The sequence below is a fragment of the Heterodontus francisci genome, chromosome 13 (genome assembly GCF_036365525.1).
Source record: "Heterodontus francisci isolate sHetFra1 chromosome 13, sHetFra1.hap1, whole genome shotgun sequence".
NCBI lineage: Eukaryota > Metazoa > Chordata > Chondrichthyes > Heterodontiformes > Heterodontidae > Heterodontus > Heterodontus francisci.
The window spans coordinates 24392776-24420552 of record NC_090383.1 but is presented as its reverse complement, the minus strand read 5'-3'; the positions used below and the strand labels follow the sequence as shown (position 1 = coordinate 24420552).

The 27777-nt window shown below is 41.5% G+C and overlaps 1 protein-coding gene across 3 annotated transcripts in view; it reads left to right on the top strand.

The window, feature by feature from the left end:
* The window catches only part of LOC137376285 (serine/arginine-rich splicing factor 7-like), a 36652-nt gene that overhangs the window by 5493 nt on the left and 3382 nt on the right, over positions 1 to 27777 (top strand). The window contains exons 2-8 of one of the 3 annotated variants that reach the window (XM_068044532.1): positions 8640 to 8820; positions 13090 to 13266; positions 14200 to 14274; positions 14369 to 14446; positions 17998 to 18051; positions 21882 to 21944; positions 22618 to 22653. In XM_068044532.1, the coding sequence (XP_067900633.1) occupies positions 8640 to 8820; positions 13090 to 13266; positions 14200 to 14274; positions 14369 to 14446; positions 17998 to 18051; positions 21882 to 21944; positions 22618 to 22653 (664 nt within the window). Of the gene's footprint in view, positions 1 to 8607; positions 8821 to 13089; positions 13267 to 14199; positions 14275 to 14368; positions 14447 to 17997; positions 18052 to 21881; positions 21945 to 22617; positions 22654 to 27777 lie in introns of all 3 variants that reach the window. The other 2 variants (XM_068044533.1, XM_068044534.1) reach the window with 2 other exon arrangements.

Sequence of the window (27777 nt, the reverse complement as noted above, 5' to 3'; positions counted from 1 at the left end):
CTGGGGAAAAAGGAAGTTGTTTCATTGGTATCGGCTCCACTTAAATTGGGCTGAGACCAGTGTCCTGGCAAATCAAATATTTAGGGCAGTAGAAAGGACTGTGAACTAATTAAGGGGCAGGGTGGGTGGATTCAGGAAATAGTAAATTCAAAGCAATGCGAAATGTAGAGCAGAATAGCAATTTGGGTAAAAATCAGTAAAGTCTATAGGGAAGCAGGTCAGTGTTGGGACCCTTGCTTTTCCTGATATTAATGACCTAGACCTTGGTGTACAGGGCACAGTTGCAAAGTTTGTGGATGATACGAAACTTGGAAGTATTGTGAACTGTGAGGAGGATAGTGTAGAACTTCAAAAGGACATAGACAAGTTGGTGGAATGGGCGAACAGGTGGCAGATGATGTTCAATGTGGAAAAATATTAAGTGATACAGTTTGGTAGGAAGAACATGGAGAGACAGTATAAAATAGAGTACAACTCTAAAGCGGGTGCAGGAGCAGAGGGACCTTGGGGTATATGTGCATAAGTTATTGAAGGTGGTAGAACAGGTTGAGAAAGCAGCTAATAAAGCATACAATATCCTAGGCTTTATTAACAGGGGCATAGAGTACAAGAGCAAAGAGGTTATGTTGAACTAATATGACACTAGCTCGGCCTCAGCTGGAGTATCGTGATCAGTTCTGGGCGCCACACTTTAGGAAAGATGTGAAGGCGTTGGAGAGGGTGCAAAAAAGATTTACGAGAATGATTCCAGGGATGAGGAACTTCAGTAGCGATGGTAGATTGGAGAAGAGAAGGCTGAGAGGCGATTTGATGGAGGTATTCAATATCGTGAGGGGTCTGAACAAAGTAGATAGGGAGAAACTGTTCCCACTCGTGAAAGGAATGAGAGGGCACAGATTTAAAGTAATTGGTAAAATAAACACAAGCGGCATGAGGAAAAACTTTTTGTCGCAGTGAGCAGTTAAGATCTGGAATGCACTGCCTGAGTGTTGTGGAGGCGCGTTCAATTGAAGCATTCAAAAAGGAATTATACAGTTATAGGAAATGGAAGAATGTGCAGCGTTATGAGGAGAAGGCGTGGGAGTGACACTAGGTGAATTGTTCATTAGGAGAGCCGGAGCGCAGACAGTGGGCCGAATGGCCTCCTGCGCTGTCACAATTCTGTAATTCTCAGATCTCAACAAAGAAAATAGGACATTTGTGACTAGGGTGACAGAGAAAAATCAAAAAAAGTTCATGCTAAAGACATATTTGTGCGGAGTGTTCACAACAAAAGACAAATAACACAGATGGAAATTAATGGGATTAACATTTCAGGTTGATGAAGTTTGTATTAATGCGCTTTACTCCCTAATTCATTAATTGTGCCGTGATTGCAGTGATCAAGGTTCTGTTGAAAGGTTGTCGACCTGAAATGTTAACTCTGTTTCTCTCTCCACAAATGCTGCCTGACCTGAGTGTTTCCAGCATTTTCTGTTTTTATTTCAGATTTTTAGCATCTACATTATTTTGCTTTTGAGCTTGTAGAAATTAATGGATTTGATTTATAGCTAGTATGGAGATGTGGTTGTCGTGGCCAAGTTTCGGAATTAATTATTCCAGGATCTTCATCTTTAGAAGATGTAGGCAATTGGAAAAGTTGATGAGGTTGCCCTGATACCGAATAGGATCAAGACAGTAAAGAGAAAGGATCTTGGCTCGAAAAATCAAGATGTAGAATCAGTTTGGGTGGAGCTAAGAAACAAGGGTCAGAATACAATAATGGGAGTAGTTGATAGTTAATGGTGGTTGAAGTGTTGGGCAGAGTGTAAATCAAGAAATTGGAGGTGCATGTAATAAGGGTAATTTAATCTTAATATAGACTGTGCAAACCCAATTTGCAGTAATAGTGTGGGCGACCAGTTCTCCAAGATAATTTTCGGGATCAGTATGTCAAGAAATGAACTAGGTAGTAAGCTATTTTAGATCTAATTTTGGGCAATGAGGCAGGGTAAATTAGTAACCATGTAGTAAAGGAGCCTTTGGCGAAGAGTGATCATAATACAATTGATGGTAGGTAGGCACTGGCAAACATTTAAAGAATTAATTCATTGCATGATTATATATTCCTTTTAAGGAATGAGAAACCTCATGGGAAAAGTAGTCCAACTGTGGATAACGAGAAATTAAAGAGGCTATAATGTTTCCAGAAAAGTAGTAAGCCTGACGATTGGAAAGATTTTAAAATTCAAAAAAACTGAAAGAAAAAATGGGATATGAGAGTAAACTAGTTATAGAGACATAAAAACAGAATGCAAAAGCTTCTGTAGGTATGTAAAAAGGGAAATGACTAGTGAGAGTAACCGTGGGTCCTTTCGAAACAGTCAGAAGAAATTATAATGGGGAATGAAGAAATGGCAGGGGCATTAAACAATTACTATGTATCTGTCTTCACAGTAGAAGGCATAAATAACATTGGGGTACCAGGGGTCCAGTGAATATGAGGGATATAGGGATGCTAGGATTAATAAAGAAATGCTGGATAAATTAGTAGAGCTAAAACTCAACAAATCCCCTTGACGTGATAGCCTACATGCTAGAGTTTTAAAAGAGATGACGACAGAGATAGTGGATACATTGGATTTGATCTTCCATAGTTCCCTAAATTCTAGAATGGTTCTCGTGATTGGAAGGCTGCAAACATAACCCCACTATTCATAAAAGGAGGGAGAGAAAACAGGAAACTATAGGCCAGTTAGCCTGACTTCAGTAGTACAGAAAATGTGTGAATCTGTTATTAGGGATAAGATAACAGGGTACTTTGCTCAATCACATTCTGATTGAGTCCACATGGATTTATGAAAGTGAAATCATGGTTGACAAACAATGTTTCCTTTAAGGTGTGCGTGTGCTTGTATGTGCAGCAACCCAGAAGGTACCACGCAGACCACTCAAGTTGTCCCATTTAAGATAATGCACATGCGCAGCCATACATAAAAAATAAAGGTACCACGCATTGAAATAAACAGGCTGTGCACAACAGGAAAAAATTGTTAGGGGGATCATTGTTGACAAATCTTAGTTTTTTGAGAATGTAACTAGAGTGAATAAGGGGGAAGCCAGTGGATGTAGTGTATTTGGATTTTCAAAAAGCATTTGATAAGGTACTGTATAAGAGTTTATTACACAATTAGGGTTTGTGGGATTGGGGATAGTATAGCATAGATTGAAGATTGGTTAATGGACAGAAAACAATAGGAATAAATGGATCATTTTCAGGTTGACAGGCTATAAACTAGTGGAGTACTGCAAGGATCAGTCCTTGGGTGTCAGCTGCTTACACTCAGTCAGTGACTTAGATGAGTGGACTGAGAGTAATGTATCCAAGTTTGTTGACAATAGAAAGTTAGGTGTGAAAGTAAGCTGTGTGGAGGACACAAGGAGGCTGCAAAAGGATTTAGACCAGTTAAGCATGGGCAAGAACGTGACAGATGAAATACAGTGTGAAGTTATCCACTTTGGTGGGAAAAATAGAAAAGCAGAATATTTTTTAAATGTTGGTATTCGGAGGGATCGGAATGTCCTTTGTACACACAAAGTTAATATGCAGTTTCTGCAAGCGATTAGGGAAGCAAATAGTATGTAACCTTTTACTATAAAGGATTGGAGTATGAGAGTAATCTTGCTATAATTGTATAGGGCATTGGTGAGACCACACCTAGAGTACTGTGTACAGTTAGCTAAGGATAGATGTACTTGGCTTAGATGGAATTCCATGAAGGTTCACTAGAATGAGTCCTGGGATGAGGGGATTGTCCAAAAGGAGAGATTAAGTAGACTAGGTCTATATTCCCTAGAGTTTAGAAGAATGTGATCTAATTGTAATGTGTAAGATTCTTAAGGGGCTTGACAGGATAGATACTGGGAGGGTTTCCCCCGGTTGGGTAGTCTAGAACTAGGGGTCACAGTCTCAGAATAAAGGATTGGCCATTTAGGACCAAAATGAGAAATTTCACTCACAGTTGTGAAACTTTGGAATTTTCCATCTGAGAGCTGTGGATGCTCAGTTGAGTATTCAAGACAGTAATTGACAGATTTTTCGATGATAAGGGTATTGTGCAGGAAGGTGTAGCTCCGGTAGAAGATCAACCATGATCTTATTGAATGGCAGAGCAGGCTCAAGGGCTGTGTGGCCACCTCCTATTAAGTTTTTGTGTTCTTAATCCAATTTTGTAATTTCTTATTTTTCGATTGTTGCCACTGCCAAATTTATTGAATCTGCAACTTCATTACACAAGAAGGATCTGATGCATTTTTTGCTGATAGTGAAAAATTTTAAAATTTGATTTAAAAAAGATCAAGACTGATTTACAGTTACCTTGCGCTCAAACTGTTTTTTCACGATGGAAATATCATAATTGGGTCTCTTCCTTTTCTGCTGGGTATGGTTCTATGGGCACTGGTCACCCTCTGGTATCTCACCTAAGTGGCCATTTTTTTTCCCAGAGCCTAGACTGAATATGAATAGGTTAACTGTAGGGGGATAATGGGTAATGCAATCTCATCAGATGTCCGTATGTGAACTTTACAGCAAGGATCACCTCCGTCATCAGGATCCTGAATGATTTTCTCCTTCCTGGCCGAAGACAGTTGAGACTAATGTTGTACAGCTGTTACCACCCTAGTTTAGTTTATCTAACTGGACAGATCTAGAATCCAACTCGATACTTTCTTATCTCTGACTTGGTACATTTCTTTTTCCAACTGAGCTATTGGGAGACATAAGAGTATTCACACTCTGCTAATTAGATTGACTGGTATAGTGCTAACAGGTGTTGTTTTCCAATTTATAGGTTTTCTTAAACTTTTTTTCATCAAGCACAGTGCGTTGGAATACTAGCGTATGGTGTTGCGATCCAACTCTTCCACTCCTTATAGTCCAAAGGAACTAATTTCTTAAACTTAACCATACTGCTGCAGGGGGAGATGGAAATAGAGGTCAACACCATTCCTTAAAGGAGGAAGGAAGTCTTCAGGAAGATATTCTGTACTTCTTGTGGCTGCCTAACATGGGAATGTTGGTTAGAGAGTCAGCTTCTCTCAGCCACTAAATGTGCTTCACCTGGGAATAACTAATCACGGCAGACAGTCTACGTGGGGTTGGAGGGAGGCAGGGGAGAAAGCTGGGGTGGAAAGATTTTTAAAACATGCAGCTTGAGCTTGCGTTCAAAGAGCCAGGGCCAGCCTTGCAGTTTGAAGCTATAACTGGCTGATATTTTTGATGCTCCTTCAGCTTGGATGAAATATAGTATATAAATGCATTTGGATCTGTTGCATCTACCTGAGCGAATAGCCAGGCCTTACAGTCCTGAGGGACTATGCCTTAAAACTTCTGACTTGGAGGCAAGAGGGATACCACCGAGCAATGGTTTAATAGGCTGTCAACTGGGGTCCATGAGAAGGTTTCAAGGGGTCTGCCAATGCTAACCAAAAACATGCTACTGTACCATACCTACACCCTGCCACTTTCCCCATCCAAACAGCCATTTGTCCTCCACTTCTGGTGCTTCTGTTGGTGAAATCCAACTGTTCACCTGATTTTTTTTCTTTTGGCCTTCTTTCAGCCACCCACTCCTTGGCCTAGTCGCCCATGCGGAGTGGTAACTGCAGTAGCAGCAGCGCCACTGATGTTTGTCCACCTTCATGGCCTGTATGCACCATGTTAGCTGAGCTAGACAGCAGCCGCTTGAAGGAGCAGGTATGGCAAGGGAGGCAGAGCTTGAGTTAAACTGTTCAGCATTATGCTTAAGTTTGGGTTGGGCGGACACCATGTTCCACGGTGTCCAGTAGCTAGGGTTTTGATCCGCAGGCAATAGCTCAGCCCTCGCAGCAGAGAACAAGCAGTTAGGATTCGGGGCAATGGTGGGCGACAGGTTTACTGTTGAGGATTGAGGTGGATTGCAGCCCTTCTTAGTACATGAAGCGTTGTTTAATCATTGGCATCCATAGTAAGTCACCATGTTTAAACCAACATGAGTGACTCACTCCTAATGCATGGGATTCACAGGTCTCTTAGTTTCGTCATTTTATAACTTTATCCTCCTTTCACATTGTGGATGTAATTTGATTTCCATCTGTAAAGTTCCAATGTATAACCTTGAGGGATTGTGTTTTTAAGATCCCATATATAAGCAGGTATATACAAGCGGATGCTGGAAAAAATGTTTGGGGAATCTTTATAAGGGAGCCTCGAGCACAAAGGTTGAGAACCCTTGGTTTGATCCACTCCAAAGAATTCTACCAATTTCTTTTTTAAATTCCATCAGATTCAAGTTACTTCATCTTAACTTGGCTTTATCTGTCCTGCTGCATTTCAGGCTCAGTGGTTCACTTTTTTAAAAAAAGTGCTACTGTTACTTATCTCTGGTTTCCCCTGTTTTCTGTTGTCCTTTTTTTGAATACCTGCTTGCTTCCTCAGGACTTCAGTGACGTATGTCATGTTCTCACCACCCCCCCCCCCCCCCCCCCCCCCACTAGTCTGCTTGTGCACTTCCATTTTTTTTTCATAGACTTGTGCACATGCAGGCATACTAAACACTGTATGAAACAAGAAAGATGGGGCCTTGTGTGACCAGATTGTCATCATAGTTCTAAAGTCTGTCTGGCCAAGAGTTGAGGACTGCCCTCTAGCCTCCCAAATTAGTATGGGGGAGTATGGCTAAGTCTTAGACAGCTCCAATAGAGATAGAAATTAGGAAATTACAAGACTTTGGCAAGTAAATTGTGTGACCCATTTCTGCACTAAGGTGTTGAACTGTATTTCTGGTGTTGCATATTTAAAAAAAGCTATATGTGCCTAAGTAATGTAGATTTATAGTTGGTCCACATGATTGATTTGCTGAAATAACATACATTATTTAACCAATTTATGTCCAACATTGTAAACACATCTTTGAATTTATCTCTATTGAATGTATCAAAATTCAGACTGCATTTTGTAGCAAAATGATGAACTATAAATAAATAGTCATTAAGTTACCCTTGTTTACAATGATTGTCTAGGGTTCTAAAGTATTACCAGTTGTGTACAATCAGATCAGCCAGTACTTAAGTTAATGATGGGTTGTATAATATGTTTCCCACGTTTTAGTGAGTTTTTTGGGTATATTTTGTTCATACCAATGTGTATGTGAATATATCTATGTATTTTTCACAGTATCAGGGTATTCCCTTACTGCAGGCAGCTATGTTCGTGTGTTGAAAATAATGACTATACTGCTTTTAAGTACAATTGCTGCCCCATTATAGACTTATTGTCCATGAGATTAACTTACTTCAAAAGTTCTACAGCTAACTCCCAATACTCCCTTTGTATCCCTTAAGCACTTTTTTCTGCTATTAATATTATGTATCTTTTGGTAATGGTTAAGGGAAGAATGTTAGTCAAGACATCAGAATAGTTTTTTGAGTAGTGCCATGTTTCTTTTTATTGACCACCTAAATACTGGAAGATGTTTAGTTTAATATCTCATCTAATTGGCACATCCAACAAGCACTTCCCGAGGTCCTGTACCAAAATGTCCACCTAGATTGTATACTCCGATTCTGCTGTAGAACTTGAATCCAGAACCAGCACAGCCATATTTCTTACCAGCCTGCTGGTACTTTACTCATAACCTAACCTACCTTAGCTCTCAGGCCTACTTGGTCTCTTTCCTTGACCCTCACAATACCCTCACCCAGGGCCTTCTGTTCGCTGGCCCTTGGGTTATTAGTTCTCCCATTCGTGCAAGCACGAGATATACTTGTCTGTCTTAAAATCTGTGCTCTTTTCCTATTTAATTTTGTTTGATCAAGCATAGCTAGCTCTTTCTGATCAATCCTTGCTGCTGCCAACCCTGATTCTACTATGATTTCCAGTCAGTTCATCATCTTGCATTTTTCTTTCCTGTGCAAAATTTGAGTCAGTGACATAAAAACAATATGCTGGAAATACTGAGCAGGTAAGGCAGCGTCTGTGGAGAGAGAAAATTTTTCAGGTTGATGGTCATTAAAACGTTAATTCTGTTTCTTGCTGCCAAACCTGAGTATTTCCACATTGTCTATTTTTATTTTCTTAAGATTTCCAGCATCCGCAGTACTTCACTTTTGTAAGTGGCATTCTGGTTGCAAATGAGTCCCGTACCAAATATTTCCTTTGCCCCTCTTAAGCAGCTTTCGCTGCTGTCATAAATGTATTTATCTTGAACACAGGCATTTTTCAGTGATGGTGCACTTCACCTGCCCTCATAAATCATTTTTGCATTCATTAACTGAACCTTTTTTAAAAAGTAGTGCAATGGGATATTTTTCACTTGAATTGTTATATCAGTCTACTTGTAGAATAGAATTCTGTATTACCCTTTAACAGATAATGTCTTTACATACTAAACATTTGTTAGTTTCCAGTAAAATATGTCACCGTGTCACTGACGTTTTCACCCTTTCCCATCTCCCTTAGTATACGTTGAAACGATACAGAACGGTCTATATTGTATATATGTATCTAAAGCACACAGAGCCCTTATAGTTATCAGCTAGTTAAGTCTTGTATATTTCAAATAGTTTATTTAGTGTTTTGTTTTGTAGACTCTAATGATGTCTGATGTGCATCTCAACAGAAACCAAGGTCTATGTAGGTAACTTGGGAACAGGTGCCGGTAAAGGGGAACTAGAGCGTGCATTCAGCTACTACGGACCACTGAGGACTGTCTGGATAGCACGGAATCCCCCTGGTTTTGCTTTTGTGGAGTTTGAGGAGCCTCGAGATGCTGAAGATGCTGTTCGTGGTTTGGATGGCAAGTAAGTAAACTTTAAAGGGGAACTATACCCCGTTGGTAAAGTCACTGCTTTCATTATTACTTACTGTTCTTTCTGATGACATAATATGAATGTTTTCAGCTGTTTTTAAAAATTCTGGTCAGAGCACACTTGTTTAGATTGTGTAGGTACTAAAGGGGAGGTTTTGTTCCCTTAAAAGTAGTGATAGAAATAATATAGGGCATGTGTAATCTGTCCTATAAAATCAATGTCAGTCTGCAGGAACTTACTCATTATTTAGGAACTAGTGGGCATTGTGTGCTCTGATCAGAGAAATACAGAACATCTGAGGATCATTCATAGTACTTTAAATGGAGAGAATAAATAATGAAAGGACTGACTTTACCATTTGGATTTAGCTCCCCTTTAAATAATGGGCAGTTGTCGATGAGTGACAAATGTACAAAATTGTTGTATATATATGTGTGTGTGTGATTGGTGTGCTTGGTATCCATACATTCATTTTTATTTATTACAGTAAATACAATAGTGTATGGATAAAAGACCTATGACAGCTGCCATTACTGTAACCAAACCTGTATTAAACACTCGTGTGGTCTGGCAACTGTGGAAATGACAAACTATTTCCACAGTTGTCATGTCATCCGCCAGCATACCGGTACTATTTTTCCCATTAGAGAGCCTGTCCAGTAACTGAAGATATGCACGACTGCTCTCCTGTACTATTTAGGTCCTATCTGTCAGTCAAATTCTAAGCAATTAAGAACCTTCTCCTTGATAATATTTAGCTTTTCTCTGTCAGATTCTCCCTGTGCAGCAGGCATTCGGTGGTGGGGAAGAATGGAGATAGTTACTTCTAAACTCCTGTCTGTACTGTTCTGTATTCTTCCCATTTGCTGGGAAGTACTCTGCTCCATGTTGGGAAGTTACTATCTGGGCAGTTTGGAGCATAAGCAAGCATTGATGTCGAACAGAGGTTCCTAAACTTTTTTTTTGTTGCTGAGGCATCCCCTTCAGAAATCCGTGGGCAGTGTCCTCTTAAGTAACAGTGGAGGGGATAATTAATAGCATGGAACAAGTGACAGTGAATCACAGTCTGTTTGAGATCGCTCATTGAAGTCAACAGAAAAGAAAAAAAGAGCATGGCGTAAACCGGGGTACTGATTTGTTACCGACCCTTTTTAGCACTGCTGCCAGAAACTAATCTTCCTCCACCCCTGTATTTTTGAGTAGAGGATTTTATTTGCTCGGCTAAAGTAATATTGCTTAAGACAGAAAGCAACGTAAATAGCACTGTACATGTACTATACAACTTAATAAACTTAAACATAAAAGAACCTTTGATGACTCACCCTATCTCAGTAGTTAGTGTGAGCCTGTTTGCGCATAATTTGTGGAATCTGTTTGATTTTTGGAGAGTTTCAACTGTAAATCAGTCTCTACATTCAAGCTACTTATATACTTGTTTAGGATGTAAATAGTGAAAAAATTCTTAGTTCGCGCAGATACTTTGAGGTAAAATGGACAAATAATTCAGTGACTCTTTAGGATAATGCAGGGAACTCTTTTTGAATTGAGAGCTAGAACTGATCAAAAGGTAAAACTTTAAAGTTGTCACAACAGAATCACCAGTACTGTTGATCAAATTGTCTTTTAGAATTAATACCAGTCTTGAGCTTTGCCATAGAGTCCTCTGAAAATGGATTTTGAATCCAGGCAAAATCCTGCAATTCATTTGCCTCTTGAAGTATTTTACTAAATTTTGTGCAAAACTGAGACAAATACTGCAGAATTATATCTTTAACCTAGGACTGGCATTTTCCAGTCCATAATAAAACAGATATTGGGAACATAGCCCAAAGGTAACCTTGAATAGGATGATCTCAGCACAGTGTACAGTGTTTGAATAGTAACTGATCACTGTGCCAAGCACCCCTGATAAGTCCAATTTTTTTTTTTCTAGAAATCGATGTGATTCAGACATCCTGTGCTGAGATTGCCCTGTGCGACACTGCATATTTTATACTTTTTTCTTTGAATTTCAACTTAAAACTACTTGATTTCTCACCCCCTCTAGCTATGTGAGGTTGCATTGGTAATTCATCCTCTTGGCCAGCCTGTCCTCATCGTTCCCATTCCCTGTGGCACCAAACTGCCTATTTTTGAACATATACTTTGGGAATGGGTGACCATTTTTCCCATTTATTTCTCTTGGTGAATCTTGGATTCCATTTATCAGTTACACTGCAAGGATCTGCTCCTATGCTTGTGCTACTGCTGCATAATTGAATATTTTTGAAGTATTTTAAGAGTGATTCCTCTAGATCGTCCAGTTGCCTGTGGAGAAGCACTTAGCTTCTACTTGTCCCAATCTGTTTACTGCATGCCAGAGATTTGGAACATATGGAACTGGAGGCTTGAACACTCTTGCACACTACCAAATTCTCCCATCTTTTTCAAAAGATATTTCAATTGATTCTGCTTTGTATTGAACTGTAGAATCGAGGACTTCTTGCTTCACTGCTCACTGTGAAATAAGTAGCATCTGTGGCTAAGATATAAGTTTAATGTTGCATCATAGTTTGGGTGATTTTGAAGTAACAGCCAGTTTCTTGCAAGAGGAGACTCATATGACCAATTAAAATGTATTGATGTACCCTCAGCATTGCAACAGTTCGAATTTAAGCCTAAATGTATTAATGCTAAAAGAAAATTGACCACATGAGTGTTATAAATAGAATATGCTATGGAGGGAAGTGAAATACAGTTTTTATTTGCACTTTGGGACAGACTAATTCTCCTGCGACTTTGTCGCTCGTGAATTGTTAACTCTGCCTGTGGACAAATTGTATTTCTCGCTTTCTATCCTGTGTCTTCTGTCAGCTGTCGTTAATAGGCTATTTAAATTTCTTTGCTCTGATCTGCGGCCCCAGCATTTCCACAGGACCACAGATACAACATGAGATAATTGCCCAACTGTCCTGAACTGCAGTTTCATTAAAATTTTGATACATCATGCACATACAGTGCTATGCTTACCTTTCTTTTGTCTCCCTTTTCTCTTCCCCTTCCTGTTTTCCAGGGGAATTAAAGATGATGCCCTTTTTGCTAATAAGTGGTAAATGCCATCTAAACATTTTTCTTAAAGAACAATTTTGGATTTGTTCCAGTGCACAGGTGTTGGTATCAATCCCAGTTAAACTTTATTCTGCAGTGGTGGTTTCATTTCCTTATATCAGTGTTAATCTTTTAGCTTCTGCCACAGCTTTATTAGTGTCTGTGATTTCTTACCTGACTCTTTTCCGCACCCCCCCCCCCCCCCACTCATGACTGCTTGCTTTCCATGCTTACCCCAAACTTCAAACCAAGATGAACAGCTCTTGTACAACCGCATTGCTGAAAGTCATTGGCTAATACGTTGCCATGCTTAACCTCCCTTTTAAAAAGTAGGGGCAATGTGTGCCTATTAGACACCATGTTTTGCTAACTTGTGAACCAATATTTAACTCTTTTTTTCTGTCCCTATAACTCTGTTCCAGCTGTTAACATTTAATTTCACTAGGATGGGTGGAGTTATTGTGCTCTTCCCTGGCCAGTTAAACAGTGTAGTGCCTTTAATCCTTACAAGTATTCTTGATTTGCTTCTGTTTTTGTTTTAATTTTATGTATTTTTTTGATTCTGTCTTAGTTGTGATACTTTTTTCCCACTCTAGTTTCAAGGGAGGTAGGTACGATTTGTTTCCTCTTCCCCGGCTACACGCACCACTTTCCCAGCTCCACCCCCCACCCAACCCAGTTCAAATTGATGGTTTTGAATTTCATTCTTCAGGCTGTGGGAGAAATATGGTTTTTTGAGATTTTGATCAGATCTGCAACTATCTTTCCTGCTGTTTTTCTAATATCAGACAGGTTGACTTGTGTAAATATTGCCAAGCAGCTTGTGATGTTATGGGCTTCATCGTAATTTTACATTGTTCTATAATTGGCTTTTAATACTGTGGTGTTCACCTCCCTGTTGCTGAAAAAAACTTGCCCAGGGAGGGTAAAAAGGAATCTGAATAGCCTGATCTATCAATATATTGTAATAGACATCTAAACTGTAGTGGTGAAAGAAGCCCAACTACTGCCCATTTCATAGTATGCAAAATAATGAGGGACAGGTTATGCTGTTGAAGCCTTAAAGTGTCAGTCATTTCATAGCGTCAGTATTATTCTAGTGACACATTTTAACTGATGCTTTGTGTTGGGTTGTCGTTGGCTTTGTGTAAACAGTAATTTCTTTAACTTAAGGGTAATTTGTGGCTCACGTGTTCGGGTGGAACTATCAACGGGAATGCCACGCCGCTCGCGCTTTGAGCGGCCACCAGCACGCCGGCCCTTTGACCCAAATGATCGATGCTATGAATGTGGAGAAAAGGGTCATTATGCTTATGACTGTCATCGCTATAGCCGACGTAGAAGGAGCAGGTATGAGTTGCCAATCTCAGTGACTTTTAATATTGCTTAAAAATATTTTAATTTAAGTATAACTAAGCAACTTTGTTTTAATCTGAATAAAGAAATGCAGTGCTTTATCGTTCTTGCTTTACATTTAAGTGATAATCAGACCTTGTGGCATTTTTTTGCTTGACTTTTTGAGTTTCACTGTGAATGTTTTGAATATTAATGATCCACCTGGTCCGAACCTTTCAGGTTTCTTCGTTTGAGTCAGTCACCGCGATTCAGAATGTCGTGAGCCTCATGATATCAGGCTAAGGCATCTAGCAAATCCAACAGTTTTGATGCGCCTAGAGCATACGGTGATTGGCATGAGGCCAGATCCCCTCGAGAGCCTGCTACAACTAGCTTCACCTTAAGATTCTTTTGAGGGCAGAAAAAGTTTGAGAGTGAGACAAGGTGATCGCCGTTATGCTGTAAATTGGCTTTCAATTGGGCCCCTTTCTAGAGGAACGCCAGATTGACCGCATTCCCTCGTAGACAAACCTTCCTGCGTCAATCAAGCCTCACTTTGGCTCATTTGGCTGTCAGTTTGATCGTCGTTAGATTGAAGAACATCTAGATGCTGCGATGGTCTGATAGATACTTCTAGATCGTCTAGATCTGCTAGACCTTGGTCCAAAGAGAGGGTCGACTGACCTGCAAACTTGCAAGGTTTACTTTACGTACCACTTACAAAGTGTTTTTACGATGCACAAAATACTAAAAAAAAATGTAAAATTTTTAACTGAATCTACATTATGTAGATTTAATCTAAAAACAAATATAGGGCCCCAACTTGTCTTCAAACTGACGAACACAAATACTGTATTATAGCAATCTTGTTTTGACTCCAGCAGAGGTATTCCAAGAATTTAATGCTGAAATTATTAAATTTAATACTGCTTTCTTTTGTTAAACCAGGTCCAGGACTAGATCACGTTCACGCTCGCGGGGAAGGAGGTATACCCGTTCACACAGCCGTAGCCGTGGCAGAAGGTATGTCTTTAATTATCGGGTTTAGCTTTGGGGAATGATGTCTTTGATTTCTAAAATGTCTAAAATTTAAAAATAATGTTCAACTTTTATCTAGGTCCAGGTCTTTTTCTCCTCGGAGGTCCAGGTCTTTTACTCCAAGAAGGTCTCGGTCATTCTCTCCTAAAAGATCCAGGTGAGTGAACATTTTTCCTTTTCTCTTCCCTTTTGCAATTGAAATAAACTTTTGAAATTTATTGAGGTGCGAATTATGCTGTTTTTGTCTTTGCTGGTTAAATCCCAGTGGTTGCCGATGTGCTTTTCTGCCTGGCAATTTCTTTTTTTTTAAACTTGACCTTGCAAAGAGCAGCTTCTGTCAGTGTGGAAATTGCCATCATGAGAAGCATATTGGGTAAAACTGATGCTACAAGTGGTGTTGATGCAAAATTGAGCTTTTGATTTAAGCAAATTTGAGTTGTATACAAATAATTTACCCCTTAATTTGCATGCATTTTGATGATAGTTCAGTCCGTGCAGCAATTTAATGCTATTCATTATACAGCCAGGACAATTTGTGGCCTGACTTCATTTCACCTTTTGGCTGTTGCCAGACTAATTACTTTGTATGCCTTTTGCCCTCCATTTATGACCTGCTCTGTTGTGAGTTACTGACCTGCATTTCTCCCCCCCCCCCCCCCCCCCAAAACACGGGAATGTTGTTGGGATGTTCCAGCATCCATACACCAAAGGAAAGGGCCTTATTGAAATACGACTATTTAATAGAATATTAATGGTTCTGTACATTTATCTTTCTGGGAAATGCCTGACCTTCACTTGGCAGCAACTCAGTGGTATGGTTGAAATTGAGAGCTCACAGTTAGGAGTCATGGGTGCAGACTCTTATTCCATCTTTCTCAGTTGCAGCATTCCTGAGCATACACCTTGCAAGTCATCTTGATTATGCTTTTGTTGACTTGTGACTCCTGATGTAGGTAGACCTTTCTGAGCTGCTCCAGACACTGCATTTGAGCACTACACTTGAGAGTTTCTGTAGCATTGGGAACTGGTCCAGGTGCTTTGGGATCTTCCTAAATTGGGGGGGGCGGGGCAGGGAAGACAAACAAAATGGGACTAATGCTGCCATTTTGCTAATAAAGTTTGTATGATAGTTTTACCAGTGTTGACCAGCATATATGAGCCCTGCTGACTTTTAATGTTGAAGACAAGTCTGTATGGAGCTTCACTTCTATGTTAGGTTCTTTCATTGTCCAGGTGATGATACAGGGTAAGTTGATAGAACATTTGCTGAAATTGCCCAAAATCTGAAGCTTAACTTCTGTCCCTCCCACCTAAAAGCAAACTGCACAGTGCAGTTTTTGTGGATAAACATGAGATTTAAAGTTAAATGCCATTCCATATCCTTGATATACAAGTGCTATTTCCTACTTTACAAGTACTTCCTATTTTGTTTATACAGGATGTAGGTGTATGTGGCATGTGACTACAGTTCACTTCAATTATCTGCTTCTGTAAATTAAAACACTAGATGTGTGAAACTTGTATGTATATTAAACTTTCCTTTTTTTTTTTGGACCGTTTATGGAATTTTAAATCCCTCTTACACAAGTCGAGAGTATTTGCTGCAACTGTTTTATCTGACCACAAATATCCCATCTGAGTTTTCTTCAGATTGATGGAATGGAAATTAAGCTGGAGCGTTCTACAAATTGTGGATGTCTTATTCCTGCTGCGAGGCGAGATGCAAACTGAGTTGCCAACACTTGAATTTTGTGGAAGTACAATAGTTGAATTTCTTAACTGCCATACATAGGGTTTTAAAAAAAAAAAGACTTTCATACTGTGGATCACTTACAGTTTCAGCTTATATTACATAGAATTACTTGGATATTGCAACACAAACAGGCATACAGGTTTGGCCCAAGCAGTCTGTTTGTCTGGTTTTATCTTCCCCCATGAGCAGTTCTGCTATTCCCATGAGCCTGCCCTGTTTCCCTTTCCTTCAGCCACCTGTCTAACCTTTTTATCAAGTGCAGTTGTTTTGGTGCATCACAACGCAACAACTGCAAGCATATTCCCCAAAATCTACTTGTAACTCTCATTGCTAATGTATAATTCAGACAGCCACTGATAACATACAGTACCCAATGATGAACCAGTCCATTTATAAGTGATTTATTCTGTACGTCATACTGTTTTCCCCCTCTTTCCTTTCCCTTCCCGTTGATCCCCTTTGTACCTTTAGTTGTATAATGAGGTTGTTACTGTGCTGTACCAAATGGCCTCAAGTGTAATGTGCTTTAAAATGGAAGAAAACTTTGTGAATAAGTACTTAGAATATGAACTATACTGTAGGATTTTAACAGACTTTAGAGTGGCTAGTTAGACAGTTTTTGTAACGTTTAGAACAGGATTGTCCAACATACGGCCCGCGGGTCAGAATCCAGCCTGCCAAAGGTTTCCATCCAGATCATCAAAGATGAGAAATTTCTGCTGGAAATCCACCTTTGGCTTCTTCTGTTCTGCCAAAATTTTGTGACTGATCGGCTGTAGCTCCTTTACTGACATGGCAGAGATGCCTCACTCTGCATGTCCTCCTTTACCAAGTGGTGGACACTCTTCAGTACCTGATGTTCTGGCCCTTTTAGTAAGGTGGCAGCACCCAGGCTGAGCTGCATGTCTGCTGGCACTTGCCGCCCGAGCTGTATTCCTGGTGCGGCCTTCCTGACCTTGAGCTTGGGCCCCAGGCCCAGCACTGGCTCTGCCTGCATACAGACTGGCCTGCGCCTTAGGACCCAGGCTCTTCTTTTCTGCCACTTGAGGAGGCGGCATGGTTGGGATCTGGGTGCTAGGGTAACTGGGCCCTGCAAGCTGGGATCGGTGAGGGGGCGAGGGCGGGGGGGACACAAAGGGAGGCAGAGGGAGAAACACACAGACAGGGACAGAGAAGTGGGGGGGGGGGGGGGAGAACAGAGAGGGAGGGGAGGGAGACAGGAAGGTTGCGGGGGGGGTGGGGGGAAACAGGGACAGGTGCAGGGAGAGGGATCAAGATGACTCCTAACAGATGGGCATCTATCCGGAATACTCTGCATCGCTACATTTAGCGTGCGGGCAGACATTGTCTACTTCTGCAAGGAAAAACAATGCTAGGTATCTCTAAATCAGTGTTCAACATTATGATGAGAAAGTAAGCTTGTTCACAAAAATGCTCATTTTTTGTTTTGATTCCTAGTAAGATAAATTTCTATAACCTTTATCTTTGACATTTGCTCACCGGCCCCCTATGTAGGAAAGAAATTATAATGCGGCCCCTCACGTGAAAAGATTAGACACCCCTGGTCTAGAAGATGGCTGGCTATGTCTGTAGTAGAAATTAGGCAGTGAATTCCCATGGAGCACACCTTCCAAGCATGCAAGGCTGGATTATTTCCAAACTGGGCTTTATTTTTTCACGCATATTCCCAGTCAGTTTTTTCTAATCACAAATTGAGTTTTAAAAAGGCTTAGTTCAACAAACCAAATTGCAAAAATCACTGCTGGTAAAGAGTGTTGTGTAGGCGTTGCATTGTCTGAGTTCACTTTAATTCCTTTATGGGGGAAATGGATATCTAGGCTCTTTGAAGGGCTAGTAAATGTTTATTTAAGTTAAATTAAGTACCCTGTAAGTATCTCCTAATCGCTTCTTTTCCCCTATAACTAAAAGATCTATGATTTTATTTTTCCTCATAGGTCTAGATCGAGGTCACGGTCCAGATCCAGGTCTCTGTCAAGGCAGAGAAGCAGGTTGGTTTAATTTTATTCATGTACTATCCCTTCTTTCCAGTAATTGACAAATGTATTGTGTATGTATCTATTTAATAAGATGTCAATTATGTAGGGGCTATGCCAGACGCAATTGTAAATTCATATTGGTGATGAGTTGCAATAAAATTTGGAAACCAGTTAAAAGGCGGCCAACTGCACCTTCCAATCCTTGGCGTCTACCACCTAGAAGAACAAGTGCAACAGGTGCATGGGGGCACCACCTGCAAATTCCCCTCCAAGTCACATACCATCCTGACTTGGAAATATATCACTGTTCCTTTACTGTCACTGGATCAAAATCCTGGAACTCCCTTCCTAACAGCACTGTGGGTGCACCTACAGTCGTTCAAGAAGGCGGCTCACCACCACCTTGTCAAGGGTAATTAGAGATGGATGATAAATGCTAGCCTTGCCAGTGATGCCCACATCCCATGAACAAATAAGACTTCAATTCAATACTAACATTAGTGAAATTAATATTGTAAATCTATTTGTGGGGGGCAGAATTCATCAAGTTTCACGCAATGATCGGTCAGGGTGCTGATTTGCCCCTTTAATTCTGATTGTGTTTTGGGGGGGGGGGTGGGGGGTGAAGCAATGCACAGAGACCAAACACCCCTCATAAGGACGGAGGAAATTGAGCAGGTCATGTTTTTTGAGCAGTACTAGTAACAGAATAAGGAGTTGTATGGGTATGATGCAGAAAATACGAAAGTGGCTTGTGTGGTATTTCGGAACCTGACCACGCAGAAACTAAATTAATATTCATGACTTTTAAATACATCCAGTAAGTTGGTAGGTAATTTTAGAAGAGATGAACATTTAAGGAGGAGGAGATGTTTCATATCGAGTTGTTTCAGATACAGGCTAGGTATGTTCCAACAAGGGCAAAAGGTAAGGGAGCCAAAGCTCCTTGGATGACTCAGGAGATAGAGAATATAATGAAACAAAAAAAAGAGGGTGTATGATGCATGTCAGGTGAATTCTTCAAGCGAGAACCAGGCCAAATACAATAAGTTGAGAGGGGAAGTGAGGAGGAAAATAAGGCTGGCAAAAGGAGAATAGAATGGCAGTCAACATAAAAAGGAACCCAAAATTCTTCATCTAGCGTGTAAATAGTAAGAGGTGGGATGAGGCCTAATAGGGGCAAAGAGGGTGCTATATGCTTAGAGGTGCAGGGCAAGGCTAGGATATTTGATGAGCACTTTGTATTGGTGTTTACTAAGGAAGAGGATTGTGACAAAATATCGATAGAAGTGGGATGGTAGAGATAGTGGATGAGGTGAAAATTGATGAGTAGGATGTACTGGAAAGGCTGGCTATGCTCAGTGGATAAGTCGCTTGGTACAGATGGTTTGCATCCTGGGTTGCTAAAGTGGGAGTGGAGATAGCGAAAGGGCTTGCCATAATCTTCCAATATTCCCTAGATACATGGGAGGTGCCAGAAGATTGGAAAATGACAAATGCGACACTTTATTCAAAGGATGTAAGGACATTCCTAGCAACTACAGGGCAGTCAGTTTAACATCTGTGGTAGGTAAGGTTTTAGAAACAATAATCGGGTGGGGGGGGTGGGTGGGAAATCAACAGGCTATTGGAGAGATTTGAGTTTATTCGGGAGAGCCAGCATAAAAGGCAGATTGTGCTTGACTGATCTAATTGAATTTTTTGATGGAGTAACAGAGAAGGTTCTTGAAGGGAATGTAATGGATGTTGTCCATATAGATTTTTAAACAGCATTTAACAAAGTACTACATAAAGGCTGGTTACCAAAATTGTGGCTCATGGACTAGCAGGGTCAGAAAAAAGTGGTTTAAGGACAGAACGCATCGAATTGTGGTAAATGGTTGTTTTTCAGACTGAAGGATGGTAGACAGTTGTGTTCCCCAAGGTTCAGTGCAAGGACCACTTTTTTTTGATATACATAAATGACTTTGATATTGGAATACAAAGTAAAATTCCAAAATTTGCTGATATCAAATTTAGAGGTTTGGCAGACAGTGAGGATGATACCAATTAATAGGCTAGCAGAACGGGCAGACAAGTGGCAGATGGAATTTAATAGAGAAATGTGAGGTGATGCATTTGGCAAAAAAGTAAAGAGAGGCAATATAAAGTTACAAGGCTAGATTGAAGAGGTTGGGTTGTTCTCCTTGGAGCAAAGATGATTGCGGGGAGAATTGATGGAGGTGTACTAGATTCTGACAGGTTTGGATAGGGTAGACAAAGGAAAGCTATTCCCATTAGCTGATGGTACAAGGACTAGTGGACGCGTTTAAGGTTTTGGTCGAGATGCGGGGAGATGTAAGGAAGAGCTTTTTTTACAGTGAGTGGTAATGACCTGGAACACTCTGCCTATGAGGGTATTGGAAGCAGAGATGATGAATGATTTCAAAACAAATTCTTCAGAGAGCCAGCATGGATTCGATGGGTGGTATGGTCTCGTCTTGTGTTTTTATGACTGACTGCAGAGACACAAACACATAGCAGATATGCAGCAGAGTCACAGAATGATACAGCACAGAAGGAGGCCACTCGATCCATCGTGCTTGTGCCAGCATAGCACCATTACTGAGATTTTTATCAATTCATTGAATTTAAATTCCACTAGCTGCTGTGGTGGGTGTTGAACCTGTGTCCCCAGGGCATTAGACTTGGCCTCTGGATTACCAGTCCAGTGACATTACCACTACGCCACTGTCTCCCTTCAGGATGTTGCCTGGACTGGAGAATTTTAATCATGGGGAAAGATTGGATAGGCTAGGGATGTTTTCTTTGTAACAGAAGAGGCTGAGGGGAGACCTAACGCATGCCTATAAAATTGAGGGGTCTAGATAGAATGGGTAGGAAGGCTCTGTTTCCTGTGTTGAGAAGTCCATAACCAGGGAACATAGATTTAGGTTTAGAGGGGAAATTCTTTTACCCAGAGGGTGGTGGGGATCTGGAATCGCTGCTTGAAAGGGTGGTGGGAGCAGAAGCTCTCATTACTTTTTTAAAAGTATTTGGACGTGCACTTGAAGTTTGATAATCTATAAGACTATGGATCAAGAGTCGGAAAGTGGGATTAGGTTGGATGGCTGCTTATCAGCTGGCGTAGACACGATGGGCCAAATGGCTTCCTTCTGTGCTGTAAATTTCTATGATCTGTTTTGTGTTGGTTCAAGGATAAATGTTGACCAGGACACCAGATGAACTCCCCTGCTCTTCACATCGTGCTCTCCCTGTAAGCTATTCGGTCAATGTTGCTGTCTCCAACTTTCTGGCCTGGTTTACTGCTGTCCTCCATCACTGGTTCCCTGATGTGTTTGCTTGACAATGCTGCTGCTACCGCTGCTCCTGTCTCTTCAAGTGTTAATACAGGGAAGCTGTTTAAACTGCCCAGGCTTGATTGGTCTGAATCCACTTATCCGGGAGTGGCTGTTTTCACTTCGAGAAGTTTGAACAACTGAGCTTGCAGATAACTAATACAAATTTGCAATAAAGTATAACTGGGTATTTGGGGGCTGGGTAACGGGAACTCCCAAGCCAGATTCAGTCTTTCGCAGGTTCCATAGGTAAAGTATTTTGTCCAAGAAGGCTGGAGATGAAAGCTGTCTATGATTCAGTGCAGAGTATTCTGAATCAGAAATTGCATTAAAGCCAAAGAGAGTGTACTTTGTTGATTTGCCGTGATGCCAAGTATGGGAAATTATAATTGAGATATTTGCATAGTTGTTGAAATAATTGATTCTCAAGTGAGGGATAAATGTAATGTGCAGATAATGTATGTTTTTATTGCTGTCAGTTAATTAAAAAAAAATTTTTTGTAGGTCTCTATCTCCTTTAAGAAGATCTCCTGTAAGAAGATCCAAGTCTGGATCTCCTGTTCGAAGGTGAGGAAACCAAAATCAGAATTCTTAATTGTTCCTGTCTTCCCCTATTCCCCCTTCCATATCAGTTTTTAAATGGCATTTTCAGTGGTGCTTGCTATTCCCTAACTGACTAAATAGTTGACCTGCTCCCAGCTATCTCATGCAATTCCTGAGCCAGTTACTAGGAGGTGTGCGAGAATAGTATGGGTTAACTTCCTCTTTTTATGTGCCATTTCAGGGTGTTTGTACTATTGATGGCATAACTGTGATCAGAACTTGATGTTGGAAATTCTAGTCATAGCATATTGAAATACTGCTGTGCTGCTCCAGAGTGCTTCCTGCATTTGGATATTGTTTTATCTGTGGAAGTTGGATTTTAATCTAGCCCAAACAGATCTTTTGCGTTCTTAGTAAGTTTGGACATTATGAACCCAGACAATAATGGACCATAGCACTAAATTGCCTATCAAATGGTGACGATAGGGAAATTTGTATTGGTAAAATCTTTTCAGAGTTGAGTTTGCTTACTCAACTAGAGTAGAGGGAGCTTTACTCTGCCATTTTTTGTACTGTACTTGATGTGGAGTGTAATGTTCAGTTGCCTTCCTTTCCCCTCTATCCAGAAATATTTGTGGTGTTTAATATCAGTCTTTGGGTGATTTGCTAACCTGTGCACTTTCCTTTCTAAAAACAGTCGCTCGAAGTCTAGATCACTTTCACCAAAGCGAAGGTAAGGAAATTAAAAAAAAAACTAAGATGAAGGGGCACTATCTGTCATGTAGGGCACAAGGTTGGGATAAATCGAGAAATAATGGTTAGGTGACCTTGTTTTGAAAGTGAAGATGGTAAGAGGAAGGACTGACTGAGGAAGCTGGGAATTCCAATGTAATACAAATTGAAAGGGTTTCAGTTCCTGCCTTTGCCTGTTCATTTATTATAGTCTGCTCTGCAGATTTGATTTTATATATGGAAATTTTGGGCATTGAGTTATACATAATTTGCACTTGCACTTTACTGCTGTTGGGGTTTTTTGCTGCGTAATTGGTTTTTGTTTGGCAATTTGCGTTGGCACCCTTCCATTTGAGTGCCATCTGGGACTGTGCTTTTGTTCTTGGGGGTCTATTTCCATCTTATTAATTGCTGTTTATTGTGGGCTGGGTGTTTTTAACTTTGCTGAAAGGCCTATGGAGATTTTAGAAAATTACGCCAATGTATGATTGCTTAAAATTGATTTTTTTTCCTGTGTGCAGTGCTTTACACTTGTCTACATTAAATTTCACCTGTTACTGTTTACCCAGTTCCATATTTTATCCAACTTAATTTCTCTAATTTCTAAGCTGCCTCTTCTGAACCAACTTCCCTATCTAGTTTGGTATCTCTTGCTGAATTGTGTTGAGTTTCTGAATCAGTCATTTGTCATGCTAGGCCCCACCTGCCAAGAATGAGGCACATTAATTTTGTCATGAACATTGATTTTAAACTGTTACTGGAGTGAAGAAAGGACTTGTTAAACAGATTAGCCGTGGCTGGAAAATACATTTGCGTATTAACAGACGGTGATTGGAAAGACAAAAGAACAACCCATAATGGACCTTGATCACCAGGTATTAAGAGGAGCATTCCAGAGACTTGCTAAGGTGATACAATCCAAGATGTGGTCAGACCAGTTAGTCACATGACTAACCTGCTTGGCAACCTGGGGTTTTCTGAATTGTACAAACAGTTTGAACTGAGTGTCTGTTTGATCCTGGACTGAGAAGATCTCTCCTGTTTGCTCCCATCTCTTTCTCGCGAGCATCTGAATCCACTGAAGACACATGAACCTCGAGAGAAAAGTCTCCTACGGCGAATAAGGTTTAAGAATAATACTGGGCCCCAGTGAAAAGCAAGATCTACCTACAATCAAGGACTCTACAGTGAGCTCGAAGATCCATAACACAAACTCTTCAGATATCGCCTCAGACTTTTCCACTTTATTTTTCTTCTCTTTTCTGCCTCTATTTGCATGTGTGAATCATGTATGTATGCTAGCGTGAGCACATTGTGTATCTGTAGGCGTTAATCGAATTAGAGTTTAAGTTTAATAAATTTCAACTTTTCTTGAAACCTAAGAAAGCCTGTTTGTGCTGGTTTCTTTGCCTTATAATTGGAAAGCGGTGAACAAGGATCCATCAAGGGGGAGCTAATAAAGCCCTGTTACAGTAAGACCAGGTGAAGGCTGAAAGGGAACCTTAGACCCCTCTCTCCTGGTCGTAACAGAAATTTGGGTGTTACCGTCCTGGATTTTATCCACAGACAAACGAGAGTAATTGGAAGTGGGAAGCGAAATTGTTCCCAATCAAAAAAGAGCAAGATTTCAATACATGTTTTCTTGTGTGTGCTTGAATACTAACATGTCTGCAACTGAAGCTAGTAGCTCCCCAAGCCCGGGTGAAGTCACTTGGGATAACTTAAAGGCACTGTCTATGGAGGAGTTGAGAAAAATGGCTGAGCAGTGTGGGATCACTGTACGTGGCAAGGTTAGGAAGAATGAACTCCTAAGGCTAGTGGCCAACCATTTTTCCCTTGAATCTGAAGAAACAAACAGCGTTAGAAGCAGACCCATACAGGGTACTGCTAACAAAGATACAGTTGGAACAACGGAAACTTGAATTAGAAGACATAAAAGGAGAAAGAGAGAGCCTTCCAGAAGGAACGTGGGGAGAGAGACAGGAGGAGGAAAGAGAAAGAATATTCTGAAGGAATGCGAAGGAAGAGAGCTGAAGCAGCTTGAGTTGACTAGGGGGCGACAGAGTAACCCCAGTGAAAACATGGCCAGTATGGAGGAGCGTAATTCATTGCTGGGTACAAAATTGTTAAACTAGCTCAACTAATTCCCAAATTCAGTGAGGAAGATGTAGAAGAATTTTTTGTGTCCTTTTGAGAAACTGGCAAGGCAGCTAAAATGGCCAACTGAGCCCTGGCCTCTTTTACCACAAAGCAAGCTAACTGGAAAAGCCCATAAGGTTTGTTCCCTGTTGCCAGATGAGAGTTCATCAAATTATGAACTGACAAAAAAATGCTATCCTCTGGGCATGTGAATTAGTACCCGAAGCCTATCGCCAAAAGTTCAGAACCCTCGAAGCAAGCTAATCAAACTTATGTGGAATTTGAAGGAAGTAGGCAGCTGGCATTTGACCAGTGGCTGAGGACTCTTGAAGTACAGCTCAGCTATGAGAATCTCAGAAGTAATTCTGTTAGAGGAATTTAAACACACTGTCCACAAAGCCCCATGTAGAGGAGCAGTGGGTCCAGAGAGCCTGGCAAGCGGCCATTCTGGCCAATGAGTTTGCTTTAATTTATAGGTCGGTTCCCAGGGGAGAATCTTTCAGTCACCCCCACAAATCCAAAAAGGACGAGGGCTGGGAAGGTGATAGGAGCTAGAACATGGCTACCCGACCCGGACCCGACCATGTCGGGTTTGGGTTGCTCTTCCAGGTCCGGCATTCAGGTTTGGGTCGGGTCGGACACAGTGACAGCCAGGACGTCAAGGCAGGAAACACTCCGGACTAGTCTGCAGTGAGCGATTCCATCCAAGGTAGAGCACAACCTCTTCAATAAAGTTGATTATATTTCGGGGGTTGGGTGGGGCGCCGGAAAAAGTGAAAGGACTTGGGCCGGGTCGGGTTTCATTTGCAGACCCAAGCCAGCCTTTAATAGGAGCCCAATTAGTCCTGGGAGAGAATGGAAAGCAGGAGACACAAGGGGCCCTTCTCTAGCCAAAAAGGAAGGTGCTGTGAGCGAGAGAGATACCTGTGTGCTTTCATTGTAATAAAGCAGGGCATTTAAGAGCTGACTGCTGGAAACTAAAGGGAAAACCGGTAGGGTTAATCTGGGTGCACCCACTCAGTGAAGAAGGGACCCCGACGGAAAGCACAGCAGAACAAGCTGTGACTTTAACTGCAGTAAGGGTGAGACCCAGGAAGCTTACGGCTGCAAGTGCAGGAAAATTTAATGGGATTTCTGGAGGTTATCAAGGTTTTGTGTCTGAAGGGAAAGTAACCCCATACCCCTGGAGTGAGGCCAGCAAGTCCAGAGTAATTCTCAAGGATACGGGCCACTAGATCCCTTTTACTGGGAAAATGCCTGACCTCTTTTCTCCCCCCCCCCCCCCCCCCCCCCCAAGAGGGTGCAGTGAATACCAGAATGGTGGTGAATGGTATTGGAGGGCAGTGTATGCCTGTACTTGTGCATCTGGAGTGCGGCCTAGATTTGGGAGCAGTGACCATAGGAATTGTCCCTAGTTTGCCTGTGGACGGGGTTGACCTGCTCTGAGGTATTGATCTAGCGGGGGTGAAGGTGGTAGCCCCCCCCCCCCCCCCAGTAGTGAAAGAAAGACTGCAGGAGGGCAGTGGCAGGACACTGATCCCTGCAGTTTCCCTGAACGTGTAGTGGATCAGGTCATGATCAAACCAGTTCCCCCAGAGGAGACTGAATTAGCACTGCAGGCAGTTGACCTGGTCTGTGTGTCTGACTGACTTTCTTTGGAAAGTTAGGAAACCCAGGGAATGAATTAAATGGACTTTCCCTAGGTGAGGCTCAGTGAGCCGGCCCAATATTGAGAGTTAGCACGGGCTGTCCAGTCTGAAAGTGAAGCAGAGGGAGTCTCTGATTGCTACTATTTAAAGAGTGAGGTACTGATGAGGAAATGGAGTTCTCCTCACAGACCTGAGAGCAAGGAGTGGACAGTAGTTCGCCAGTTAGTGGTACTGCGGAGGTACTGAAGAGAACTATTAAGAAGGGCCCACGAGACCGCAGTGGCTGTACATGCCGGTATACGAAAGACCAAAGCCCGCATAAGACAGCAGTTGACTGGCCAAAACTCCACAAAGATGTGGAGGAGTACTACAGGTGTCGCCACATGTGCCAGGTTAAGGGGAAAACTGAACTTGGTGAAACCTGCACCCCTAAGTCCCGTACCGGTGTTAGGAGGACCCTCCGCAGAGGGCTGGTGAACTGTAAGGGATCCCTGCCAAGAACAAAAGGGGACCAGCAGGCACAGGGCTGGCAAAAGTTTAGAAAGGGAAGGGAAAAAAATGACCAAGAGGGCAGGTTAAAGGAAGTCTGGGAGGAATCCCAGATGAAAACCCTTACTGTCTGGTCAGCCAACCCCAAAAAATGTGAAAAGTTAGACCCCCACATCCTCCTACATGAATGCAGACACTAGAAGCACCCCACCAGAGTTGCTAACAGCATTTACAGGAACCTGCAGAGACAAAGAAAGACCTCTAGGGGGCAGAGAAGCAATGAGGTGATGCCTCACCTCGTCGATGTGCCACAGGGAAGTGCAGTAGAGTCTACACAAATACCTGCAGGCAGGAGTGTCCCAGTGGACAATCGAGAGATTAGCAAAGAATCCTCCCCCGCAGTTAGAAAAAAGAAAACCACCCAGACCCTTAAAGTCAAAGGCTGCGTTTGTTGCCAACGCAACCACTAGGTGGTACAGTACTTGCATATGTACAGATGCAGGCTCTTCAACTGGAATGTCAATATCTGTGACCTTCAGGCAGCTGCCAGGATCAAAGATGGCGATGCTCAATTTATCTCATCGTTCTAGCAAACTAACCTTACATTAAGTTGGATGGAAGCCCAATGATATGCTACTATGTAGTTATAGGATACTAACTCTAATACTCAGATCCATTTAATATTTCAGTAATCCTATTAAATACAAAAGGAAGTTTATGATGGAATTTCCATTAGAGATAGTGAATTGTCACCCCGATCGAAAATCGGGCAGAGTCTTGGAAGCAGCGAGTAGGGGGAGAAAGCGAGTGGCCTTAAGGAGGAATGAGGCCTAGAGCTAGCGGCTGGA